Here is a 25,955-nt window from a genome sequence, read left to right as displayed (position 1 = left end):
GGAAAATCTGGGCACTGTTGTGTGTAACAAGCTGTAATGGTGAAGTGAAATAATATTAATAGAGTAAAGTGCACTAAAAGCTTACCAACAAGAGTCCCACCAAACATAATGAGAGTGAGAGTGGGTGAGAGGAAAGCCAACAGGGAGGCATCATCATCATCTGAGCTTTAGTTGTGTAACACTTGTGACCAAAGTTTGTCATCAAATCAAAAACTATTTCAGCATTCATGAAGAGATGTTATCATTGCTGGTGTGAAACTCCAAAATGCTGAGACCCCTGTGCTGTGATTCCTCCGTGTACTCTCACTAACACCTGTGTGCTAATGTGTGGCGTAATTAACAAAGAAAACTGTTATTTAAACTGATCGGATAATGTGACAATAGAGATCAGTTGACTACATCATCCTATTGTCATAATATCAGATTGACTGATTATTAATTTATTTATGTTTGAGTCTGTATCGGACCGATAGCCAGTCCACACATCGGTGCATCAGTATCTCTCTCTCCAGCAGGCTTCTTACGCCAAGCTTTTTAAAAGTAATGCAACAGTCGACGTAAATACCTCCTGTAAAAAGTAATTTACAATTTTTTTTCCTCAAAATTATGTGCTTTTACACTTAACTGCAGGTTAAAAATCCTAACCTGAGTGTGTGCATATTTCCTCTAGCAGTGGGATTATTCATATCCCGAGTAACCTGGGATACAATAGAAACACAATATGTTGCCCACAATAACAAAGTTGTTTTTTTTTAATAACAATAATAATAATGATGTCGATATTATGAGATACTTGATACACTGCAAGGCAATCATCAGTGATTAGGGATGGGAACTGAGAACCGGTTCTCGTAGATTGGTTCCCAGTAGTCAATTCCTTGGAATTGTTAGTCTGCCTGCCTTTCGATCCTGCACTCAAACTATAATCAGCTGATTTCAGGAGGAAAATAGCTACAGTCTAGAGCAGGGCTGGGGGACTCCAGGCCTTGAGTGTCGCTGTCCTGCAGGTTTGTCCTTGATCCAACACAGCTGATTTAAATGGCTAAATTACCTCCTCAACATGTCTTGAAGTTTCAGGTGTGATTCAGGTGTGTTGACCCAGTGCGACATCTTGAGGCCTGGAGTTCCCCAGCCCTGGTCTAGAGGATGGATATGGGCATTTATTTTTATTGCACAAAAGGACGAGATAAATGGTAAAGTGGAAAACTGCATCCAGGACAGAAACAACCGGATTATGCTGCTAACACAACTTCACTTCTTTGCAAGCATCTGTGGAGATACCAGGCTAATGCTAAGCTAGCCAAGACCCCAGGGTGAACGCTGAGTGGATGCCGACCCCAGCAGCCAGACCCTGAGGCTGCAGCCTCTATTTCTACCTGTTCACGTTTATAAAGCAGAATCGCTCTGGTTTGAATTCTACAATGAGAACCCAATGACAACTGATAAGAGAATCAATAAGGAATCGAATCGCTAACTGATATCAATAATGGAATCAGAATTGCTAAATTCTTATCAATTCCCATCCTTATCAGCGCGATAACTGAAAAAGATAAAGCACTATTGTTTTTCCGCCCCTCATCCCCGCCCACAAATGTTACAGACCCATCTGTGGTTTTTGTCCCATTTTCTGAATAAACTCAGTTGAGCTTGTACAAAACATGTTAGAGATGTTTTTAATTTAGTTTCTTTGTTTTGCTTATTTTTATTCAGCATTTTTCAGGTAATTGCAACACTTATGTAGTACAACATCAATATTAAGTTATTAACTCTAATATAGTCATTGAACTTAATAATGTGTTACTTACCTTTACATTCTCTATAAAACTTTTTTAAGTCAGTGATAATTACAACATGTTTTCCATCAGATTGCTTAGTTTTACTCTCCTCTTTCATTTTCTGCAACAGCCTCACTGTCTTCAGCTTCAACAGCAGCAGAAACTAATGAACTAATTATGTTTGTTGGGCCACACTGTGGATCCTTTTGAGGCTCCGCTGTTGACAAAAAAATAAAATAAAATCTGGCAACAGCAATGATGTCCTCACGACGCAACTAAAAGAAACATTTTAAAACAACGAAGCTTCACAAGGTAAAACTCACTGAAAATGTGATGGAGTTCAGCAAATGTCTAATTAATCATTTTAGGAATTTAGTAAAGAATAAGAATAGGCAACTCGATACATTTAAGAAATCAATTTAAACCTGAAGGTGTCGGGAGGACAAAGATCACAGGGCCACCAGAATCCTTTAAAACCCTCTCTCTGGGAAACCATAAACACCCCAACCCATTTTTACAGAACAGCCAGTAGCTTTTGATGTATTGGGTACGGATGAAATGTCCCAGTGGGCATTATCAGGATGTATTTCTCAGAAGAAATGATCAATAAACTTGAGTAAAATTGATAGAGCTATAGAAGTTATTGCAAATAAATAACTCTTGAATCTGAGGATTTCTGTCACTGATCCTCAAATTCATCCACTGAAAAAACAACAAACACTGGTGTGATGGATAACCAGTGGTCACTGCTGACTGGTCTGGAGCTAAAAAAGTCAAACTGGCTCTAAGGCGTTAATAAGAAAAGCACCCAAAAAACAAAACAAAGAGAGCATGTAAATGCCACTTGCAGACTTGGTACTTTTTGGAACAGCTGTAGGCATCGCACGTTGAGCTCAAGCTCATGTATTCCTTGAAAGGTAAAAACATAATAGGATCCATTTGTCACAAAAAGTCCTTTAAGGCGCCTCTGTGATGGTTGTCAAGAGGATGAGTGGCTTCATAAAACCGGGTGCCAACAGGGGCTGTGGCGATTTGAGATGAGCTGCATCGATCTAAGCTGTCTAAGCACACAACTAGAATTGATAGCGCTATAACGCACTTTCTATTCAATTCAGGCTGTGTGTGTCTAAGTTTAGACTGTGCCACTAGCTTAAAGCATGACTCATGCTGTCAATAGCAGAGGGGGAGGGGGATACCCCATGGTTACTGCTGTGATGGTCACTATTATTATGGCTGTATTTGTGCCCCAGACACACAAACGTGCACATGCTAGATTAAAACTGATAAATTGGATAAATAAATTGGGCTTTTATTAAGCACTAGCCTGTGTGATTCACCTCCAGTGTGCAGGTCACTGCAGTTTGATAACTCTGGCTGAATGTGGCCTATTTACAAACTGCATATTGAGATATACCAGTGTTTGCTCCTGACATGTTGGCCTGTCATTCAGTTTCACAAAATGTGCACAGCTGCTTAATGTTTGGACTTTAAACATTTATATTGGAGTAAAAATAAAAGTTGCTTTCCATCTGTAGTGGAGAAGAATGTAATGCATTGTGTGAGTTAGAATCCAAGTTTGCTCAGTGACCTTGAGCCTGTGTGCATATAAGAAAAAAAAAGTAAAACATTAGAATTTTTTTTACTTAGGACGGAAAGAGAAAACAGCCAGTGGGCTCCCTAAAAGTGATTGTGATTCCACCTTCTTCAAGGTGTAGAGACACACAGATACAGTTGTGCAACACCAAATGCTTCATTTTTTCTTTAGCCTCTTGTGTCATTGGTGAGAACTGCATCTCTCCAGCCTTTAACAAGTACAATGTCCTCTCACAGGATGTTAAAAACACTTCTAACCAATGATTATTTGGCCCCGTTAAATTGAAATCTGCATTAAATAAATGTTAAAATTAAACAGATACAGATACTGACACACCACAGCTATATCAAATATATAGCACTGTTATTATTTGGACATTGTAGATCAGGTCCAACGTAGATTGTTGTAGATCAGGTCCAGTCTATCATCATTCTAGCAGTTTAGTAAAGATTAAGACTAGACACCTGGTTTTTGAGACATATTTCAGGGAACAATTTGAACTTGAAGGTGACGGGCCAAAAAATAAGGGTCAATATTAGGATTAATGTCTTGACTAGAAGAACTAAGAGAGGTCTTCACTGACATAAGCAAAACTTGCAGCCTTAAGTGGATAAATCCAGTTTCCCTCTCTTAGTGATATCATTTTACTTACGATGGGAGTGTGAGCTAATGGTTATGGCAGGATTTGAACTGGTCGAAAACAGCTGCGTAACTAGGTAACTACGTTGAACTGCCTTATCTAACTGAATGGACTTTTTTGGGGACCAGGAAGTTGTATAAAGAGGTTTCTTTAATACATAATCATTTGATGAATCATTTTCAATTTTTGCACGTTCTTTCAAGGCAGTGCCTAACATCAGCTCATTAACTTAAAATTGCACAAGGGGCCAGGTTTCAGGATTAAATATAACACCTATGTATAATCAGCTAAGCTTCATCCTACACTGCACAACTCATTTTGTAAAAATGTCTGAATATGGAATTCAAATTTCATCTGAACTGCATTTTCTGCATTTCATTTAAAATGTGTCTGATCAGGTTACATGTAAGTGTCTACGCATACAATATAGCAGCAAATTAGCAGGAGTAGGAGGCATCTCAGGCTTGGCAGTGCTTGGAGCCCAATACACTTTTACTGGCGTTATGCAAAACAAGAGAAATACACCTTAAGGGTAAAAATGAGTGAGTAAAGTGAGCAACTGTACTGCAGCAGGCAGCTGGACTGACATAGGAACGTCTCCATTCTGTGAGAAGAAAATGTAAAATAGCAATGAAGAAAGTGTATAAAAATGTTTCTGTGTGAAACCGTCTACCTGTGTGTGTATTATAAAGCTCACTGCAGTCGCCAACTTCAACATGTCTACAGTTGTTGAGTTCTGGTCAAAAGTCTGATGGGACAATCGTTAGTCTTAAAAAGAACATCTTTGCTTTAAATTTGAGTATAAAGGAAATTTTCCATTTCTAGGAAAGTCCTCTTCAGCATATTTGAACATGTTTTTACTGGGTGTTTCAGGTCCCAGTAGAAGGTGTTAAATTCTGTCACATCACCTCGCCTTAATGAAATTCTTTTCATTTTGTTGCAGCAGACACTGACATGCCCGGTTACTGACCCGTGTGCAGTTGTTCGCCTTGGGCTCCAAGTCGGTGACCTTGGTGATCTGCTTGAGGAAGTCGGATTCCTGCATCCCCGGCTGGGAGCCTCGCCGTTTGAACTGTGCCCGCGGGTTCGCCAGGATCACCTGAAGATTCACTGCAAAACCTGAGGAGCAGGAGGAAGAAGAGAAGACTAAGGTGAAGGGATGAAGACACTAGCCAGCATGGATAAAAGGGACATTACGAGGCTGTTGTAATCACAGCAGAAAATGACCAAGTTGATTAGTGCATCTAATGACTGTGATATGGCTGATATGAAATTCATTTACCACAGGGGTCTGCGTTCTCTGGTGATAATTGTACTGTAGATGAGAAGGAAAATAAGTGAATGTCAGAGGGAAGAATGCTCAGGATGCCAGTGTGCTGGAGCAGAAGCAGGGATTAATGCTTGGCTTGAAACCAGATTTAATCAATCTGATTAGAAAAACTTGGTAACTGTGGGGAGAAACCGGCTGTGTGACTCCATGTAATTACAGCAGCGGGGGGAAAAAGTATTAGCTGCCCTACAGCCAGAAATACATTTGAAGGTTCGGAAGTATTTCACATTGTGAGACAAGTTTTATATAATCTTTTCCATAACTCCACAAAATTTTATTTTGAACTCAAATCAAACATGACAAACTAAACAGGAAAGCTAATCCCTGCAGCTGCTGCAGTTAACCTTGTGCAGCATGTGTGTGGAGAACACGTCATTCACACATCTGATGTGTTGTTGACCCTGTAGCCACAGGTCTGAAGGTGACACGTGATGAGTCTGTTTTGCATAATTGTTGCCTGCTTTGAGCTTCCACTGTCAGAAGAAAGTGTCATCTGCAGTTAGTGTGTCAGCTCTCGTTACTGCCACATTAGGTACCGTTGAGTTTTTAATAACTGATGCTCTTGGAATTCATGGCTGTGGCCTCTGTGGATTTTTATTTTGAAAAACCGCATTTGTTGACTGTAAAACAGATCTGCGCCAAAGTTACAGAACGCTGGTATTTGGCCCTCAGCTCAGTATTTCATTTTAATGCAGGAATTTTTCCTTGTCTTCAGGGCTAGGTGTATCACTAGACAATGACTTAAGATATTTACACCTTAATTTAATCTTGACCTAATAGGTCTGTCAGTAAGCTCGAAATATCTATGGTTATGTATTAAATGGACAAAAACACAGGACCAAAACTGACCTCTGTGCTACAGTTTAATTCAGTGATTGGGTCTGGTCCAAAGCAGTGGGTTAGCTATAACACATGCAAACCACTCTGTTGTTGTGAGTGCTGTAAATACTGAATATTAATTCCCAGATGAAATCCTATAACGCAAGTAGTATGGTCTCAATTTCAATCTAATTTTCTAAGCTGTGTGTTGCTTCTGGCAAATGTTTTCTTAACTTTCCACAGAAGATGAATGCGTTCTACTACTTCCTGTCTTCGATGTTATTTCCCTTTACGATGCCACCATGCAGCCTAAAGCTACCTCTACTGTGCTGGTTAAAAAAAATCATTTTCTTTCTATCTGTTGTAGTAGACAGAAACAGCAATAGAAGACTGAGTGACTAAGCTAAAGTTGTTTACTTACACACGCGGACATGAAAATAGGAGCCTATTTTAAAATTCATTACTTATGAACATACGAGTTAAAGAGACATCATTGGCTTGATTGCCCGTCCACTGCCACTTCCTAACTCATTTACTCCATGAAGATGAACTAAGGATGTATAACACACTGACAGTTGCTCAATTCAATTCAATTCAGTTGCCTCAAGGTGCTTTATATTGTAAGGTAGACCCTACAATAATACATAAATGGTAAATGGCCTGTATTTGTATAGTGCTTTACTAGTCCCTAAGGACCCCAAAGCACTTTACACATCCAGTCATCCACACATTCACACACACATTCACACACATACATTCATGTATTGAGAAAAAAAACCCAACAATCATATGACCTCCTATGAGCAAGCACTTTGGCGACAACGGGAAGGAAAGACTCTCTTTTAACAGGAAGAAACCTCCGGCAGAACCAGGCTCAGGGAGGGGCGGGGCCATCTGCTGCGACCGTAACTGGACACTGGAGCGAATAAAACAAACAACAAACTGCAAGATAGCAACAGTACCTCAGTGCTTAACATCTAACCAGGTGAAGAATACTCTCAACGAGGTAGGTGTACCATCATCCACAATCAAGAGACATCTTTAGCAATAAGGGTGCAAAACTGAAGGCAGAGAGACCCACAAATATGCAGCAGCTGAAGGCACCTGCAGTAAAGGCCTGGCAGGGCATCTCAACAGAGGAAACTCAGCAGTTGATGATGTCCATGGGTTCTTGACTTCAGGCAGTCATTGACCACAAAGGATTTTCATGTCTGAATCAAGTCTTAAAAATTATGTTTAACATGTTTGAAACTCTAAAAATAGGTGAAATGTCTGTAATTTCTAAGCAGTTCATCGTAATTTTCATAAACCCTTCATTTGATGCTGAAAGGCTGTATAATTAAAATACACTGTGGTGATGTACAGAGGTAAAATCTACAAAGATTCTATCAGTGTCTACGTACAGATCTAACTATACGTGTCTCTCCCAAACTCAGCTACTTATCACAGACGCAGTATCTCCAAAATGAAATAAACAAGCAGAAGATCTGTTGGAGCTAAATAAAGAAGCCAGACTGATGCTAGCAGACAGGCCACACATGGAATGCCATAACCAAGTAGCTGCCAGAACATCCGTGCTGATTATGGTCTAGAAATTCCAAGGTCAAAATGGGATCACTGAGATAAGATCCTGTGGACCTTCCAGATACAGACAGACAAACTGCTGATGGCTAACCAATTGCACAGAGTTGTGCTGGACAAGCAGAGGAAGACAGCTGTAGTGATTGATGTAGCTATACCAAGTACCAAGCAACACCAGGAAGATGGAACAAGGGAAGCTTGAGAAATACCAAAGCCTGAGAGAGGAGCTAAAGAAGGAGTGCAGGGTGAAGGCAGCGGTGGTCCTCGTGGTAAACGGGCCACTCGGGGCAGTGAGTGGCTCCAGCAGATCCCAGGAGTGACATCCAACATCTCTCTCTCACTAATATATATATATATATATATATATATATATATACACACAGACAGACAGACAGACAGACAGACAGATAGATAGATATGAAACTCACATTCACTCTCCATAGAGAATATTGCCACTTTGTCTGCATTGTTTTATTTATTTATTTTGTTATATCAAAGAAAAAAAGTTTATTCTTTTCCCAAATGTGTGTGTGATTGTGAGAAGAGTTCTCTGAGCATTAATTATTGCTTCAGGACTCATCTGGGAACTGTTACTGAACGGCTAGAGGGAGAGAAGTGGTGCTGCCGAGAGGCGCTGACAGGAGGAGAGGAGGAGATCGTCAGGGAACAACAGGTGTCTGTTTTATCCTCAGAAAAAACATACGAAAGGCTCTGGCTGCTTCAATTTCCATTCAATATCACCATAAAGCTTTTAGTGACTCTGTGACTGGGGTGGGGCAGTTAGGTAGGGTGTTCTCCATATTTTGTGCACCTGTATGTACACATTCCTGTGTGCCACGTTTCCTTACTGAAGAAAAAAAACACCTGATCCCCAACACCAGCCACAATGTTAAGACCTATCCTTGTTGAGCCTGTTTTCCAGCCCACAACTTTACTGTTTTATTTTACTCCCAGCACTCTTTTTTGGCGTGTCATCAATTTGCTGTAAATCACGAGTAATAACATGAATTTGGCAAATTATTCATCTGACTTTGAGAAATACCAAAACATAGCATTTTTTTTATTGGAAAAGAACAGACGTTCACAGGTTTCAGACGTTAGATCTTCGCGCTGACGCCTGAGGTGAACCAGAAGCCTTTTAAATATTTTATGGCTTTACTTTTTACAGGTGTAGTGTGAAGTAAAAAGACTCAGAAAGTGAAGGAAAACACAATGAAAAAAAAATCTAAACACTGTAGTACAGTTTAAAGTAATTTATAGCCATCCTTAAACGCCTGTCAGGACAGGAAAGAGCTCGAGTGTGGGTTATGTTTTAAGCATTTCTCACACAGAGGTTTCTAGTTCCACGTGTGACAGGAAGATATTTGCAGAAACTTCTTCTGTGCACAAGGTCTCAACATAATTACTGAATATTTATTTATGCAAATCATCAGTGGGTGGCACGCCTTTGCAATCAGTGTGGCAATTTGCCCCTGGTAATTCACCATCCTCGCCTCTATTTTCCCCTCACATCCGCCACCTCTAGCTGAACAGAATATTCTAGGCTGCAGTTATCCAGACGCGGTGATACATGGCCAGCAGACAAGACAGCAGTCCTCTGAGGTAAGTTAGTGTCAGAGTGGGTCACACAGAGAAAGAAACAGCAGACATGCAAGTGAGTTTGGTATGTATTATCTCTCTGTAAGTTTAGTGTACTTTAGACCAAGTGAAAAGCACATCCACACTGATGTACACAGTTAGATAAATGTGTCCATACAGGACTTATATAGTATATAGTATAAAGAGAGCATATTTCTCCCATATTGCCTTATTTTTATTGGATCCCTGATAAATCCAGAATCAAGTTTAAAATCCTTCTCACATACAAGGTCTTCAATAATCAAGCCCCATCTTATCTTAATAACCTCATAGTGCATTATCACCACAATAGAGCACTTTGCTCTCGGACTGCTGCTTTACTTGTGCTTGCTGGGATATATATAACTATGTGTTTACACACAACTTTGCATTTAATCATTAGTTTTCATTAGTCCTTTTTCCTGCCTCCCTCACCCACATCCATCTCCCAGATAGCTGCCTCTCCCTCAGCCTGGCTCAGCTGGAGGTTCCTTCCTGTTAAAAAGGCGTTTTCCCTTCCCACTATCGCCACATGCTTGCCCAAAGGGTTTCTCTCTGTATTACTGTAGGGTCTTTAGCTTACAATATAAAGCACCTTGAGGCGACTGTAATTGTGATTTGGTGCTATATAAATAAAACTGAATTGAAATACTGAAAGCAGCTATTTTTTTTTAATTTGACAGTCTTTTCTTTTTATGATGTTCAACCTTTGGACATCCACTAGTTAATTGAGAAACCATCGGAGGTTAGGGTTAACGACTGGGTCCACTTAATGGCGACCCCTTTTTATCAAGTTGGTGCCTCTGTGGAACACACAAATGAAAAAGAAGATTTTAGCAGAAAAACTGAAATGTAACATTTTCTAATTAAAAAAAAAAGACTGAAGTAAAACAAAACTCATCTTTAACACTCAGAAGACTTATCACTCTAAAGCCACTGGCAAATTCCCTTTTTCAAATTAGCTACACAAAGGCACACACAGGAAAGTGCTGCAACACCTCCACAGTTATTAGGTTATGTTGGTGTCATGCTCATTACTGCTCCATGTGCAATACTGCAGGCTAATCACAGAGATAAATGGCGCTCAGGTGGAGTAGATAAGCTATTAGAGCTATTACATGATAGGCGTCTCCTAAACCTGCTGCCAGCCACTGGACGTCACAGCTTATCTGAGCCATTTTTGCCCAAGAGGAGGTTGTCCAGACTCTGTGCTAACTTTGTCCCACTTTATACCTGACCCACTCCAGCTGACCTATATGACTGTGTATCTATTGCAAGTAAAGCCCATCAGCAAAGGGTATATAAGCGTGTTTGGAGAGAGAAAAATGTTGACTGTAGTTCATCATTATTTGGGCCCTGCATATAAAGCAAGTTAGAACTGTTTTCTTTTGCATGTATAGACATTTTTTTGCTCAGCGTAAGCTTTTAAAGACATTACATTTGTTTTTACTGAAGGATCAAGAGTCTAAATTAGTACAACTCCCCTGTTGGGGTTGTACTTTCTGACTTCTCAGGAGCTCTTAAGGCAGAGTTCTAGTAGCAGTGCTGAACATCACTCGCTGGTCAAACAGTTTCATAAAACTTTTGTACAACTGGACTCACACTGTAGCACTCGGTGCCACTAGGATCGATATTTCTTATAATGTTGACTCGTCTCAGGTACCCTGCTGTATTTGAACATTTGTTATGTTTTGCTTGATCCCGTGATGATGAAGAACACAAGTGGGTAAACAAAAAAATTTAAAATGTAAAAACTGGGTTTCCCAATCATGTTGAAGAAAAGGTCTCACTGATTCTGTCAGCTGATCACCCGACCTTTTAAGGACGCACAAAATGCAGCCTGGTGAGTAAACAAGCATTCATTCTTTACAATAAAGCTCCACAGGGCACCTTTAACAACAAAATTACATACTCAGCCACCTGATGAGCCTAAAAAGCAGAAGACAAAGAATGCATCAGCACGCAGCGGACAGGGGAGCTACCAAGAAAGCTCATAAACAAGAAAAAGTAAACAAGAAAAAAAACCATTTGCTGTTTGATTTATTGTGGTTACATACAAACTTATTCTGGAAACAGTGAAGGAGGGTACGTCTGCGAGTCTCCTGTGCATTCATTTATTACATCTATTCATCATAGTCAAACCACACTACATACAAAAAATAACACATTGTTTCCCTTATGTGTCAAACTGATACACAATCGCTCTTTGTTTGAACTTTTCTTAAAAATTGTATTTTTATAGAAAATTGCAAAAATAATTAATTCCTAATTCAGCTTCACTTGCACCTTTGTATTTGGGACTTCTTGTTCAAAAAGGAGCATTAGAGCATGACCACAGCAATGATTTCATTTAAAAGGAAAAAATATTTTTTGGGGATCCAATGGATTCAAGTTAGCGCCACCAGCTCTTTCCTCACTACAGGGACATTTCAGAGAGAAACAGCAGGTCAGGCCAAGGTTTCTCAGCCGTGCCAGTCCCATATCATCAGGCTAATACTCTTATGACAATCTATTTCTGAGTCCCACGAAGAGGCAATACTAGCAATACAAACACTGCCAAACACTAATGGAGCAACGCGCTGCACTCGCGTGCGCATCAAAGCTCCATCTACTGATTTCATTCAATGCATAAAGTGTAAAAATTTCCATTTCACCAACGTTTAAATAATCTGTCATTCCAACTGCCACATATTCAGTGCTGTGGACAGGAGGAACCCACAGCTTATTCATTTTAAATAACAGCACAGTAGGAAAGTGTTTGGAGGCAGGAGCTGTGAGAAGCAGATGGCTCGTTGCTCAGTCTTTTGGGATATTTAAGTTCTTAAATCTAAACACTTGGTTTTGTTTGTGGTAACATATTTCATAACATTTTAGGTGACTACAGATATAATGAATACTAATAATAAAAACTTTATTTGTATAGCACTTTTCAAAACACAGAGTTACAAAGTGCTTCACAGCAGGAATAAAAGCCACATGCTGAAGATAAGTATGTTAAAATAGACAGACAGTTTTTAGACCCTGGTTAGAGGTTCAGACAAAAGCCTAATTTTTGCCTAGCGACTAAAGCTGCAACCTGTCTCAATACTTGTGAGAAAAAGGCCTTAAATACTACCTTAGCCAGCTGACTCCAATCAGAAATTAGGCAAGCAGACTCCCAAAGCTTGTGAGAGCTACCTGGTACCCTGTCCTAGACTTTTGTTTTGTGGCCAGTTATTGTTATTGTTTTCCTTTTGATAATGATAGTGGCTTGTCCTTCGTGTTACCAAGTCTTATGCTTGTTGCTGTCATTCACTGCATCCAGCTGAACCAGCCGGTTGTGGATAACCTGGCCATTCGGGTATGCAGGGCGTGGGTATGCAGACCACTTTGAAAGGCCTTGAGATCACCATTGTTGGCGCTGTGTAAATAGAATGCACGTTTTTTTTTCTTGAATAAAATTTGTAGTGATTGAATATTTGGGTAATATCCCTCTTAGAGATGTTTTCCAAATAATTGCCATGTCTCACAGCTTCGGCTGACAGATAAAGTGGTCCATGTCTTCCATTTGATTCCTTTTTCTTCCGGTCCATTATTCTCTTATTGCCTCAACTTTAATGTCGAATCATTTCCTTTTTACCTGAGCCGGAGTCAGTGCTGCGGGGGGATACAACAGTAACCACATGGCTTATTGGAGCCCACGCATCATTTTTCTCTACTGTTGTTACTCCTGAGGAAACACTTTTGAAAAGTGTGCCTTCTCCGAATTCCACCTTGGAAATGGCTTGAATTTCTTCAGCAGTAAAATTATTATTGCCTTAGCTCTCTCAAACTTTACCACTTACTCCATGCATTCTCACTTACTATGTGTTAACAGACCTCTCTGCATTGGATCATATTTGTTAATAATCTCTGTCTCTCTTCCACAGCATGTCTTTTGTCCTGTCTTCCCTCCCCCTCCCTGAGCCTGGTTCTGTTGGAGGTTTCTTCCTGTTAAAAGGGAGTTTTTCCTTCCCACTGTCACCGAAGTGCTTTCTCATAGGGGTCATATAATTGTTAGGTTGTTGTCTGCACCTCAAATGTTTTAACATTTAATAATAAAGGAGGCAAGTCCAAACAACACGACCACACAAAAAAGTATTAATAATTATTGATATAAATTATTAATAACAAGGATTCAATGTCTAAAAACATTAAATTCAGGGGTTCAAAAACCCAGGACCATGACAGGGTGCCTTTGGATATGTTAGTCAGTCTCACCATCTAGTATCAAAGCTAGACAGTTTCCTTTACTAACAGTATTATATTATATGCTGTTCTTCATCACTAGCTATAAGTTTAGCTGTACATGCTATGGTTATAGCTGGGCTGACCTTTATAATAACACTAGTAGAAATATTGCATGATGAGGCAAAACACATTTAAAATCCTTCTGATATCTGGAGCAGATTGCAGTCTTTGACGGTGAGAGGGGAGAATGAGTGTTCAGTTGAATGAGCGGACGTTCTGTCCATGGATGACCCAACTGAGACATGATAGGAGGAAATGTGTACTGTCATAATGTTCCAGAGCACTTTTACAAAATATGCTTCACAATAAAATCCTTCTTGAGAAATGAAGCACTGATTTTGTGCTAACAGCATGATGCAGAAACATTAAGAGGACAAAGGAGCGCATCATGTGGAGGTTATATATGTATACTTATCAAACACAGGGAATTAAATAGGGACTGCATCTTTTTTAAGCCTATCTTAAAAGATAAGGTTCTTAGAATTAAAACTAAAATCTGTACACACCAACCAACCCCAAACGGCTTCATTTTAGCTGTCTTACTATGACTTTTGAGCTGTCTGACTGAACTGTGTAGCATCTTTCTGTGATTTTAGCTGTGGTTTAAACCTTCTTTTTGTATCCTTAGCTTTATAGCTTGCTGCCAGTCTGAGTCTTTAGGTATGTAATTAACTTTTCTCACCTACAGGCATGGATTTAGCTGTTAGCTTACTATGATTACTAGGTTATTGTGACCCAGTAAGTAAATTCATCTTTGTAGTTAGCTACCATTCTGTTTCACTGTGCAGTACAACTGCCTGCTACAGCAGAGAGCACACACATAACTAAGTAAAATGAGGAAATAGAAAGCAAGTTGAAATGTGAATAGAACATAAAATGAAAACGAGAGCAATGTCTGGCACAGCCTTATGGACTTTATTGATTAATATTAGCATGGTGTAATGTGAGGCTTTGATAGCCTGAGGGAACTGTGTGATCGCACTGTTACGCTATAGGTTAGCATGCAATGCTAACCTATAGCTATAGTTCAGGAAACTGTGTACTGTACTGTAAGTCCTAACTTCTCAAGACAACGTTAGCACATTACATCCTACTCATAAGCAAGTGTGACTAATTATTGCATCTTTGCTTTGAAGTATGATTATTTTCATGTGCGTTTGCTTGGCTGAAAGGCAGCTGAAAGCTGGGTAATAATTTTCACATAGAAATTCTCTTTTTTTTTATTATCAAAAAGTACTCATGTGTTTTTTCCTGAACTTTTAATAGACAAACTCAGACTACCTTTACTTGTGTTTATACTTACGCATAATTTAGGAGCAAGTAAATCTGGATTCCAGGACAACATTTTAAAAAACAATAAAAAAAAAAAAAGAACCCCCCACAGATTAGCAAACTGAGCCAGAGGATTTGTTCATTTCCTTCTCCATTTTTGAGCTGAACTGAATTACAGCGTAAGCAATCATATGTAAGTTATCAGCAGTGCTATATTTATTAGGATGGCCTGATTCTCTGGTTCTGACACCTTTATCGCTGGCTATTTAAATCTGAAAGTGTGCACTTCGGTCCTGACTGTTGGATTTAAAATGCACTATGGTGGTATACAGTGGCAAAATTACACAAATTGTGTTACTTGTCAGACTTGCTCCCGGGCGCCACATTAGCAGAGCCATACTGCCAAATTAAAATGGATTTTACTTTTACATTAAATTTGAACCTGTCCAAATTGATATGTATATGTGTCCCCAAGCACTTTCAGTCTGTTACACTATATTTTCCTCGTGTGCCACAAATTTTATTGTCTGTTGAGTTCAGCTTCTTACTCGGGTCCACTGGGGTTATTAGGGGGTTAAACATTTTCATGTCCCGATCTCAGGAAGCACTCCAAAGCGTAAGCATCACTTGAACGACAGAGAGACAGTCTTTGTGTTGCCATGTCTGTGCATGCTTGTGTTTCTGTATTTGCTCTGTGAGCCCATATGAACGCATTTGCTCTGTTCTGCAGCTGTGATGCACTTTAGGAAAATTGCATGCATGAATATGTGCGTGTCATGGAACATGAACGCCTGTCTACTTGTATCAATTCAAGTGCCTGCAGGTGTGTGTTTGCCTGTGTTTTTTCCCCAATAGATACATGATGTAATTGTATCTGTGTGTCTGTGGGCACATGTGCATATTCACACACACACACACACACACATACTGAGGTGAATAGTACTCCACACCATCATTGTCCAGGATCCATTGTGTCTGGCTAAATGAGACCGAGCAGTAGATGGGAAGCTTTAGTGGTCTGCTAACAATACAGCACTGTATAACACAATACTATTAGGACACGCACTGGCACTCACTCAGCACTCTGCAGACACCCTATTGTAAATCCCATGAATAATAATTTAAGAGTGAACAAAGTTTGGGTCGCTCTCCCGGCTCAGCCATTGTTGTCCTTACAGAATTTAAAGCAAAAAAAATGCTTTGTGTTCAGGGCTCGGCAGTAAATCTTAGCGTTGCAAATTGACAGCGTAATTATATAGTGCGGTGTAAAAGTAGGGCTGATAATTACAGTGTGTGTGTGTCAGTGTATGTGCTGTGTGTGATTAGGTGATGGTTTGAGGGAAAATGGAGGGATGAGATCTTGGCCCGCTCCTGTTATCGTGATTTAATTAAAACCAATCCCAGGGGCCGACCTGCGCACGTGTGCTGAGTGTGTCCTCATTGGGGTTTGGAACGATACAAGCCTGCAATCGCTATAGCCTGCTATTGTGTCACTTTCTCTAAACATTTAACAAACAGCATCTTGCGCAGAGGGTCTAAATACAGTGTATGTGCGGGTGAAGTGGGATAATGACTGGGGACTGGCAGGGTGGTATTATTTGGTCAGTGTGATGAATTATTTGCTCTCGGGTCAAATGGAGCTCGGAGGCTGATCACTGGTCTGATTGGATTTTTACACAGGAGATATGAAGATGTAAACAGATTGATGGGGATGTCTGCTTTGCTCTCCATTAAGTGGATTATAAATATAAGGACCAATGTGGAATGAAGTGCTCTCTTCAGAACTCACACACCTCGCACACGCTTTTTCATTCATGCCGTCAAAGTTGTGGAGTAACATCGGTTCACTCTGTGCTAAAGTTTGGTCACGACTTAAAGGCTTTCTTTCTGTTGCCAACACAAAGTTGACAAAACAAGGTTAATGTGTGTTGCATCAACAGCATGAAGTGATCAATGAAACCAATAAACCTGATGACATAAACAGGACACCTGTCATTGCCAGTAACTGTCTGCTCCAATTATAACAATCTGAAATCCCTAAAACCAAAAATCTGGCTACAGTTTAGGATTTAACGCTGATTTCATATATTAATAACAGAAAAACATGGAAGTAGCTTCCGTCTGAGAATTAAAGCCAATCCAGAAAGTATCCGGCAGCCATGCAGCTGTGGACTATTACTGCAGAGTGAACATTATCTTTGAAGAACATTACTTTTGAACCAAGTGTACTAATACAGCTAACATCAGTGCTGCTTGTTAGGCTAGTATAGCTAATATTCTCATTAAATCAATTAGATGCCTTATTCCCATTCTCTATTTTTTGTTTCCCATTTTTTGAACTATTCAATTACAATATGATCACGTGACACTTGAACATTGAGCTTTCCATACTTAAATAAGACTGTTTGTTCAAACCTCCATTAGAGCTGCAACTAGGGGGCAGTGGAGCCGGCTGTAAATATTGTAAACAAGGCAAAACATTCAAACGGAAAACTTTAGCAAACAGTTACTTATTGAAACATCCAGTATGGGGTCATGTATGTGTCCACCTGACAGTATAGGTCCAAAAATCAGCTTCCTTTTAGCTTTGTTTTGGTTTCGAGAGACTCATGAGAGAAATGCTCCACTAGCTTCAGTATGTAAATGTTTACTTGATGTTTATTGCTGGCAGGTGTTGCAGTTATTAATAGGACTTTTTCACCTCTGACAGCAACTGCCTGCTGCAAGTCAAGCAGAATGATGAGAATGAACTAAGTCAGTAGACTTCAACAAGCTAAAAGACACTAAAAAATCTGCAGACAAGCCAAGAAGTCTGATAATTCTCTTAAGATCAAATGAAAACGACCAGTTTGGGGTCAGACACAGTGGCTTTAGTTTTTGTTTAAAGCGGACACCTTAAGTGTTAAATCAATAAAACCAAAGCAAGGGCCAAAAACGTCTTTTCTACAATGGCCATTTGAGGCCAATAGCAAGTCAGTCCCCACAGATGTTAAAATATCCAAATGTACAATAGATGTACATTTGGATACTTTTATGCTGGCTGTACATGGGACACACTGGGCAACACCTTTTAACCTTTGGATTCAAGGGTTTTCAGTTCCATTGCCACAGTGTATAAATTCAAGCACATATTAGTGCAGTCTGCCATTAAAACATTTTCTGGCATAAATGTCCTGTATCTACTACTACTACTACTACTACTACTACTACTACTAATAATAATAATAATAATAATAATAATAATAATAATAATAATAATAATAATAATTATTATTATTATTATTATTATAATTATTATTATTACACTCTTATCCTTTTGTCCTTGTAAGTGTTGAATTCCTCCAAAATGAGCTCAGCAGTTAGATTGGGCACTCAGGCTGCTATTTATTCTTTGGAAAAATATAATAGAAGTCATAGTAAGGTAGTCCTGCATAACATAGTCAATCACTAAACTGGTTTGTGCAATGAATGAATTCAGACATCTATTTATTTATACACTACATAGACAAAAATAAGGGTCCCAAAAGGGCCACACGTCTTAATCTTTGAATTCCACAGGTTTATTCTTTTCATTTATTTATGCCACAGGTGCATAAAATCGAGCACCTATTCACGCAGTCTGTTTTTACAAACATTTTGGAAAGGATGAGTTGTTGTAAAGAGCTCACTGTATTCGAGTGTCGTGTGCCATGATTGCAACAAGTGAGCTTGTGAAATTGCTTTCTTCCCAGATATTCCATGATCAGCTGTAAGTGCTCAGGAACCAGAGAAATTCAGCCATGAAGTGGGGAAAGTGGGGATGCCAACTATTGAGGTGCACAGTGTGTAAAAGTCACCAGTGCTCTGCTGACTGAGTAACTGCAGTTTCAAACCTCCTCTGGCATTAACATCAGCACAAAAACTGAGCACTGGGAGCTTCAGGGCATGGGTTTCCATTCTGTAGGTGTAATGTGTAGATGGCAGCAGCTGCTGCTTTGACTGATAGGTGTGCCGGCACAGGTAGGTGTAACCAGCAGCTGCCATCTGAGGAGTGTTTCTAGAATCTGCTTTATTTAAAAAACATCAGCTGCCCAGTTTCCTGGCGCCTCCGACTTTTTTTTTCACCCCTCTGGCTTCTTTAAATTCAAATTCCTCCCAGTCTGTTGCTGTTCAGCACTGTTTTACAGCGCTCTACAATCCCATGTGGTGATTTCTCCGGAACAAACAATCAGCCAAAGTAGCACAGCAGGTCCTATGTGGAGGTCTTACAATCAGAACATTAAATTGGAAGGATCGGATCTCATTTTATGGCAAATTAATACATGAAAAAACAGAAGCTCAACAGAAAAGCTGTCTGATCTAAGCAGGTAAATTCAGGACACAAGGAACACGGAGTAATATTTTCTGTTTGGTTTCCTGCTTTGATGAAAGCCAGCAGGCCGAAACACTCCAACTGGCTTTAACTGTTTTGTAATCAATGAACTCGTCAATAAAACCTTTTGAAGCTTCCAGAAAGAAGTTAAAAAAGCAACCAAAGTTGCATAGTCACCTCTATTACCTGACTCAGCACACCCACAGATTCAGAGTGAGTGCAGTGGCATTTCTGCAAACCTGTTTTACAGTTTCATAGCCCCACATGTAATGGCCAATTTCCTATTCAAATAACTCTGCTGTGTAATCCACAATTTGGCAACGAGTGGTAAGAGTTAAACCAACAGATGGATGACACGTGACCTGAATTCTAAAGCCTCACAGTGACTGATACAGTATCTATCAACTGTAATGATACATTTAACCAGCTGATTTGATTTTAAAGCGCTTGATGATCACGCCCGGTGCAGATCTCTTTTAAAACTATGACTAAGATACAGACAGAATGAGACACTTGCACAATCTACTTCTCATAGCTCCATTGGTCACACTGTAAAGGTAATGCTGAGTCAGACTGGCTGCAAACATGATTTAGCTTTTCTACACTGCAATTTCTTGTTACTGATTGCCTGACATATACACCGATTAGTTGCGACAGGTCATTTGGAAAAAGTCGTGCAAGTTCTACTCGCTGGCAGCAAATAAATCTGTGGTTCGAGTAATAGTGAGTCAGTAATAAAATTGTATAAATCTGGATAAATTAATGACAAACATACTGGCTGGCTACAAGCAACCTTACTGAATAAACCACATATATGTAATATGTATGCAACATTATTGCCTTAAGAAAATTAAGTGAAGTCAGCACAAGAGAAGTGGGTTATACCTGTTATCTTGAGGGGGCACTACGGCGCTTAGGCTAAGTCACATGAACTTAATGTAATATACCAAAGGAGCAATGTTATAAATGTTAAGCCACCTCACAAAATGTCACTATGAATGTTTAGATGCTTTGTATACATTTTGGAATAATTATGCTCAGTATGAATGTTTTCTATTGCGTGACAAGGAACTTCCATGTGCCCCATACACCGCACAGCCACAGGAACACTGGTTTTACTAAGAGTTTAATAAACAAGAATGCTGATACTGTTCTCGGCAACACAAAAACTAGAAAATGCCCATAAGAAACGCAAATCTAAACACCAAATATCTGGGAAAAAACTGATCCCAACAACTTTAAAGTTTAAACATAAGAATAACATTTTTTTTAATTATATAACTTATAGTTTTTCTTTTCAACCCCCCCATAAAGAAGTCACTGACAGAGAAGACATATGAACCTGTCTGCATATCTGTGTAGCTCAAAAGATATCCTTGATTTCTTTCTATAGTTAAGTACAGCATCTTGCTTTAATGGCCAGACATTTTGCTAGTAATAAGGGAGCCACAGACATTTGGTTAATATAATAAAATGTGTTAGATTTTTATTGTGAAATGTCTACTTGAACTCTTTGCCATGTCAGCTGACTGTCCACATAGGACACATTCAGTTTAACAATTCATCTTTTAGATTTTGGAACTTGAGCTGTCTGCGTCCTCCCTTTGGACCATTTGACCTTAAACCAACTTATTCATGCCAAATTCATTAAATGGATCTAAACCTTTAGCTACTTTTCTTTAAAAAAATATAAAACACTAATCCGGATCCATATATCTCTCTGGATGTGGGGACATGGATGGTAGAAGCTCGTTATATTTATGTCCGACCAAGTAATCCTTGCACTTTAGCTGATGTACAGATTGCCTCTTACCTGCCATGTCGGTGGCAAAAGGTCGGTCTGGCCTCCAGCCAGTGTACCAGCCCACAACTTTACCCCCAGACACCAGGGGGCGCTCATATGCTCTGCCACCCACAAATCCCACAGGCCAAATGGATACACCTCGAGTACTACGCATCTGCAAAAAAAAGAGAAGGGAATGGGATTTAGTGATGACTTCCTGCATGCGACCATTATCACAGAATGTGTGAAATGTAACTATTTGAGAGTTATTTAAAAACAGCAGGAGCAATGCTCCAATGTTAAAAGTCCATTTAATGTAGTTGTAACGACTCTGACCCCATAGAAGACCACATTTTTTTATCTGCACAATTGCTTCGCTTGCTAATCACAATACTTGTTCTGCAATAGGAAATCAGACGCAGTGTCGGAGCCTACAGGCGACATCCACCCTGAGGAGACGTCAAAGGCCCCAGAAAGTTAGAGACTGGGCGTGTGGTGTTGACTCTGAAATTAATTACTTTTGTGTCAGTTTGCATAAGCGATTAGACATCTTTAATTTCAACTGAAATGTGGGTGAGAGCAGCATGCAGAGAGTCTGTGGCTAACTGAATGAGACTAAATGAAAGTGTGCAGCGCGGAGCTGCCTTCCATTTTCACAGTGAATGAATTTGCACACAGCCCGAAGCAGTGCAACAAGAAATGAGACGAGGAGAGAGAGATAAAAGACTGGCGGTGTGTGTGTGTGTGTGTGTGTGTGTGTGTGTGTGTGTGTGTGTGTGTGTGGTGGGGGAGAGGTTGGACTGTGCAAGGACCACTGAGTTTTTGTGTTCAAGTATGAAACATCTGTATCTTGTCTTTGTGTATGGATGCATATGTGTCTGCGTGACATTCCATTTTCCACCCCTGGCCACCCTGAAGCCGTTCATTGAGACAGCGCTCCTCATCGCTCACCCAAACAGCCTCCAGCCAGTCGCTCATGAGAAAGCAACAGAACAAAACCAAATCAGTAAGCAGCACTGCATTACTGCAGCCAGACATCACACAGAGTTCTAGCTTTTAAAGCCACGGGAAGCCAAGTGTATATATAGCACAATATAGAGAGGATTTACAGCTCTTTGCAAACTTCTAAGCAGGAGGAGACTTGGCACTGTGCAAAGAATAGCTGAGAGCGTATGGGCAGTAGACAAATAAAAAATACTCTGAAAAGTTCATGTTCACTAAGGTATTTCATATAGAATAATTCTGAATAAAGTGAATATTTCTACCTTGTTTTAACCTTCTGAGGTCATCATAGGTAGTAACCATAATCCTAACATCTGGAGAAGAGGGGAACCTACTTATTATAAATTATTATTTTCTTTGTTCCTTAATTACTAGGAGTTGGGAGAACAATTGCATAAAAACTAAATTATATTTCCTACTTGCTTAAATTTAGGGTTAGGGTTGGTGGGGTCATCACCAGTGACGGTTTCACACTTAGAGATTTTCCATGGAGTTCCACAGAGGGGAAAATTCTTTGTACCTGTCCCTGGTACTAAGCCCATACTGGTCACTACTCACCTGATGGATGGAGGTGAATCAGCACAAGTAAAACTAACTGATAGCCTATTAAATTTGTGTTAACAGTTAATATTGATGTTTTAGTTGAGGGGTGGAGGGGCTGTCAATCTGCTACTGACAGCCTAATTAAAGAATGTCCTCCTCAGGCAAAACACATATTGAGCTCAGTGACTGGAGTTCTGAAACTGAATGAACTGAACAAACTGTAAGCTGCTACTGATGACACCATAAAATGTTGGATAAGATTTTAGCACAGTTCTCAAATGTTGTGCATGTAAATGTTGTAATATTAAAGTCAGTTTATCACAAAACTGATTTTTCTGCTCAGATCTCAGGGTTCATTCAACCCATTAAATTAACCTTGCATAACTAGCATAGTAACAGACGTCCCAGGATGCACTGTTTGAGGCACTCTTCTTTAACAGAAATAAACAGGTGTGTGTGTTTCTATATGTGTTTTTTGTGTTTAATACATAGAAAGATAAGTCCTGCTGCACGTGTGCACAATAATAAAAGGTGATGAAGCTTTGTATTGAATTCACTACTGAAATGAGTTAACCACTTCAAACTAAAAGCCCATTTTAATTAAGCTTCAGTGGATTTGCAAGTTCAAACAAGTAGCAACCTGAGCAGTTCAATAAATTACAAATCTCAATCAAGCAAACAAAGAGTATACAGAAGGCATGACATCTAACAAAGACAGCATTCATTTTCATGTAGCTTTATCACTTCATACATATCACTACGTATATATATAATATAACCTCAACTGACTTGTATCGATGGCATCCTATTACAGCACCACACTCAGTGAGCTCTTTACAACAACCCTTCCTTTCCCAAATGTTTGTAAAAGCAGACTGAATCACTAGGTCTTGATTTGATACACCTTTTGCAAAGGGACTGGAAACACCTCTTAATTTGAAATAAGAGGAAAAAAATGGTGACCATGCAAAATATGATTTTTTTTACCATTTTTCAAGTGGTCTTAAACTTTTGATCGGGACTGTATCTTAGCACTTTATCCTCTGCTCCAAAAAACAACAACAACAACAACACAGCACCTAAAACACTAATTCAATTTTATTTTATTTATATAGCCCAAATCACAACAACAGTCACCTCAAGATGCTTTATACTGTAAGCATCTTGCTTATCTACAATAATACAGAGAAAGCCCCAGATGACCTCTTACAGGCAAGCACTCAGCCACAGTGGGAAGGAAAAACTCCCTTGGCCAGGCTCAGGGAGGGGCAGCTGTCTGCCACGATTTGTTGGGGAAGATGGGAGAAAGACAGGACAAAAGAAACGCTGTGGAAGAGAGCCAGAGATTAATAATAACTAATGATTAAATGCAGAGTGCTGTGTAGACACAAAGTGAGTGAAAAGACTATTATAAGCTTGTTCAGTCAGGGCGGCCACGTCCATCTGTTATCTGCTGTCTAATGCAAACTTCCCGTGATCCACTCAAAGATTTCAGAGCAGCAAGAACAAAAGTTTTAATGGGCTGGAAATCTTTGTTGTGTTCCAGCATAGCGACAGAAGCAGAAAACATGGAATGTGACATTTAGTTATACAGTAGTGTCAAAGATAATAAGTGTACCTTATTCTTCTTCCAGTAAGCACGCCTAGACCTAAGATTCCACAGCATGAGAGGAAGAGGATAAGCTGAACATTTAGTTAGTGGCTGACCTCACTCTGACAGAAAAGAGAAAAGTGTCTTCTCGCTTCCCTTCCTCTTCCTTCCCTTTCATTTCTCTTCTTTCCATCATTTTCCACCCCGCACCCTAACACCTCATCTCCTGCTTGGGGCCCCTGTGCATCACCAACAGCTTTGAAGCCCTTTCCCCATTAATACTGTGGCCCCTTGAGTTTGCCTGTGCGACGCTAAAACCCTTCCCCCTTGTTCCTCTTTTGCTGCTGTCTGCCTTTCTCTCTCAGGTCATTTTTCAAAGACTCGGCTCCTCTGCTTTGTGAAAACACAGATGAAAAGAAAAGGAGAGGAGGGAGAGAGCGAGGCAGGCTCGGTGTGTTCGTCGTTCCCAGATAGTTCCTGGAGTACGATCGTTAATATGGCTTAGCAGTTAAGTCCTAGTTTGACTGCTAAGGATCTACTGGTTGTGAATGCAGCACTTCAAAGCTCAGTACAGTTTGACACATTATTAGAGAGCGCTGGATTGAACTTCATGCAAACATATTTAGAATCTGCAGCTGGATTTGCAGCAAGCCCAGTGTTTTTTCTTCTAACAATAACACTTTGAAGACCAACATTTGATTTTCTTTTAGAACACACGTTTAGCTTTAGCCTGCCTTTACTAACCAGATTTCCACCACAAAATGATAAGAACACTTCTTATTTCTTGCACGAACACACGAGTCTCTTTTCTATCTTTAGGTTTTTAAGTGTTCACAGGGGGCTTTACAAGTCACAATCAGTCATTTTCAGACACTTTCAAAGTGCATTCTCATTGTTTTTCTTTACAAGCTTCTTGCTGTTTTCTTAAGTATCATGCAAATGCCGTGGAGAAAACACAAAACCGCTTCATTTGTGTCCTCAAGAAAGGTCACGTCTCCTAGATTATTATTTCTGCGTGAGAAACAGCTCCCAAAGAAAATCCATGCAATGCTCCATATCAGAAGAATTTCACCAAACTGTAACTTTCTAATGAATATTTATCACATCAGCTGGAACAGAGCTACAAATAGCAAGGTTAGAAATCACTATAGTAGAAAACTGTATTAAACCTAACCTTATGTGATAGCAAACCAGTTACAGCCCTACAGTAAATTTTGCCATGGACTATGTCCTTGGCACAAGTCATTGTCAACCATTCAATCAGTTGGCATTTCTGCACGATAAATTTGTTTACCCATCGTTTGATTAGTGAGTTTCTCAGTCACTACATGTGATACAACACACACCTACTGGGTTCACTCAGAACGTGTTTTCAGCCAGTCACAGACCAAGGCATTGTCTCCCACACACAGACTTTACTTGGGCAGTCTGCCTGTGCAGAATAATGGCTGTTCAAGCATTATTTACAACATCTTTTTTTTTTAAATGAATCAGTATGCAAATCTTCAGAGGCTGCTAACCAACTTCTCTGGTACTTACAGTCTCATTTTGCCCTATTGGCTAGTTGATCAGGTCACTGTTTTCATGTTCTTTGACAGCATCAAGCTGCTTCTGTAGAAGATCATTAGTCTAGCGATCAGATGAAGTCCAACTCCAGTGTCGACTACTTCAGCGCGGACTTCCTATCAGGGAATCCTGGAATTTTCCAGTGGGTCTTACTTTTGCTTCCTGACTGTGGTATGAACTTGTGTAGCTGACAGGAAAGGTCATTATATCAGCTTCAGTGAC

General features: G+C 39.8%; 1 protein-coding gene across 1 annotated transcript in view; it reads right to left on the bottom strand.

The window, feature by feature from the left end:
• Window positions 1–25,955, bottom strand: part of b3gat2 (beta-1,3-glucuronyltransferase 2 (glucuronosyltransferase S)) — a 61,195-nt gene that overhangs the window by 9,535 nt on the left and 25,705 nt on the right. The window contains exons 2-3 of the mRNA XM_040044622.1: window positions 21,062–21,206; window positions 4,980–5,128 (exon numbers count right to left, since the gene is read on the bottom strand). Coding sequence (XP_039900556.1) covers window positions 4,980–5,128; window positions 21,062–21,206 — 294 coding nt within the window. The remainder of the gene's footprint in view (window positions 1–4,979; window positions 5,129–21,061; window positions 21,207–25,955) is intronic.

This window comes from Simochromis diagramma, unplaced genomic scaffold (assembly GCF_900408965.1).
Source record: "Simochromis diagramma unplaced genomic scaffold, fSimDia1.1 OVJJ01000486.1, whole genome shotgun sequence".
In the NCBI taxonomy this organism is placed as follows: Eukaryota; Metazoa; Chordata; class Actinopteri; order Cichliformes; family Cichlidae; genus Simochromis; species Simochromis diagramma.
The sequence above is the reverse complement of the archived record's forward strand: the minus strand, read 5'-3'. Positions and strand labels throughout refer to the sequence as shown.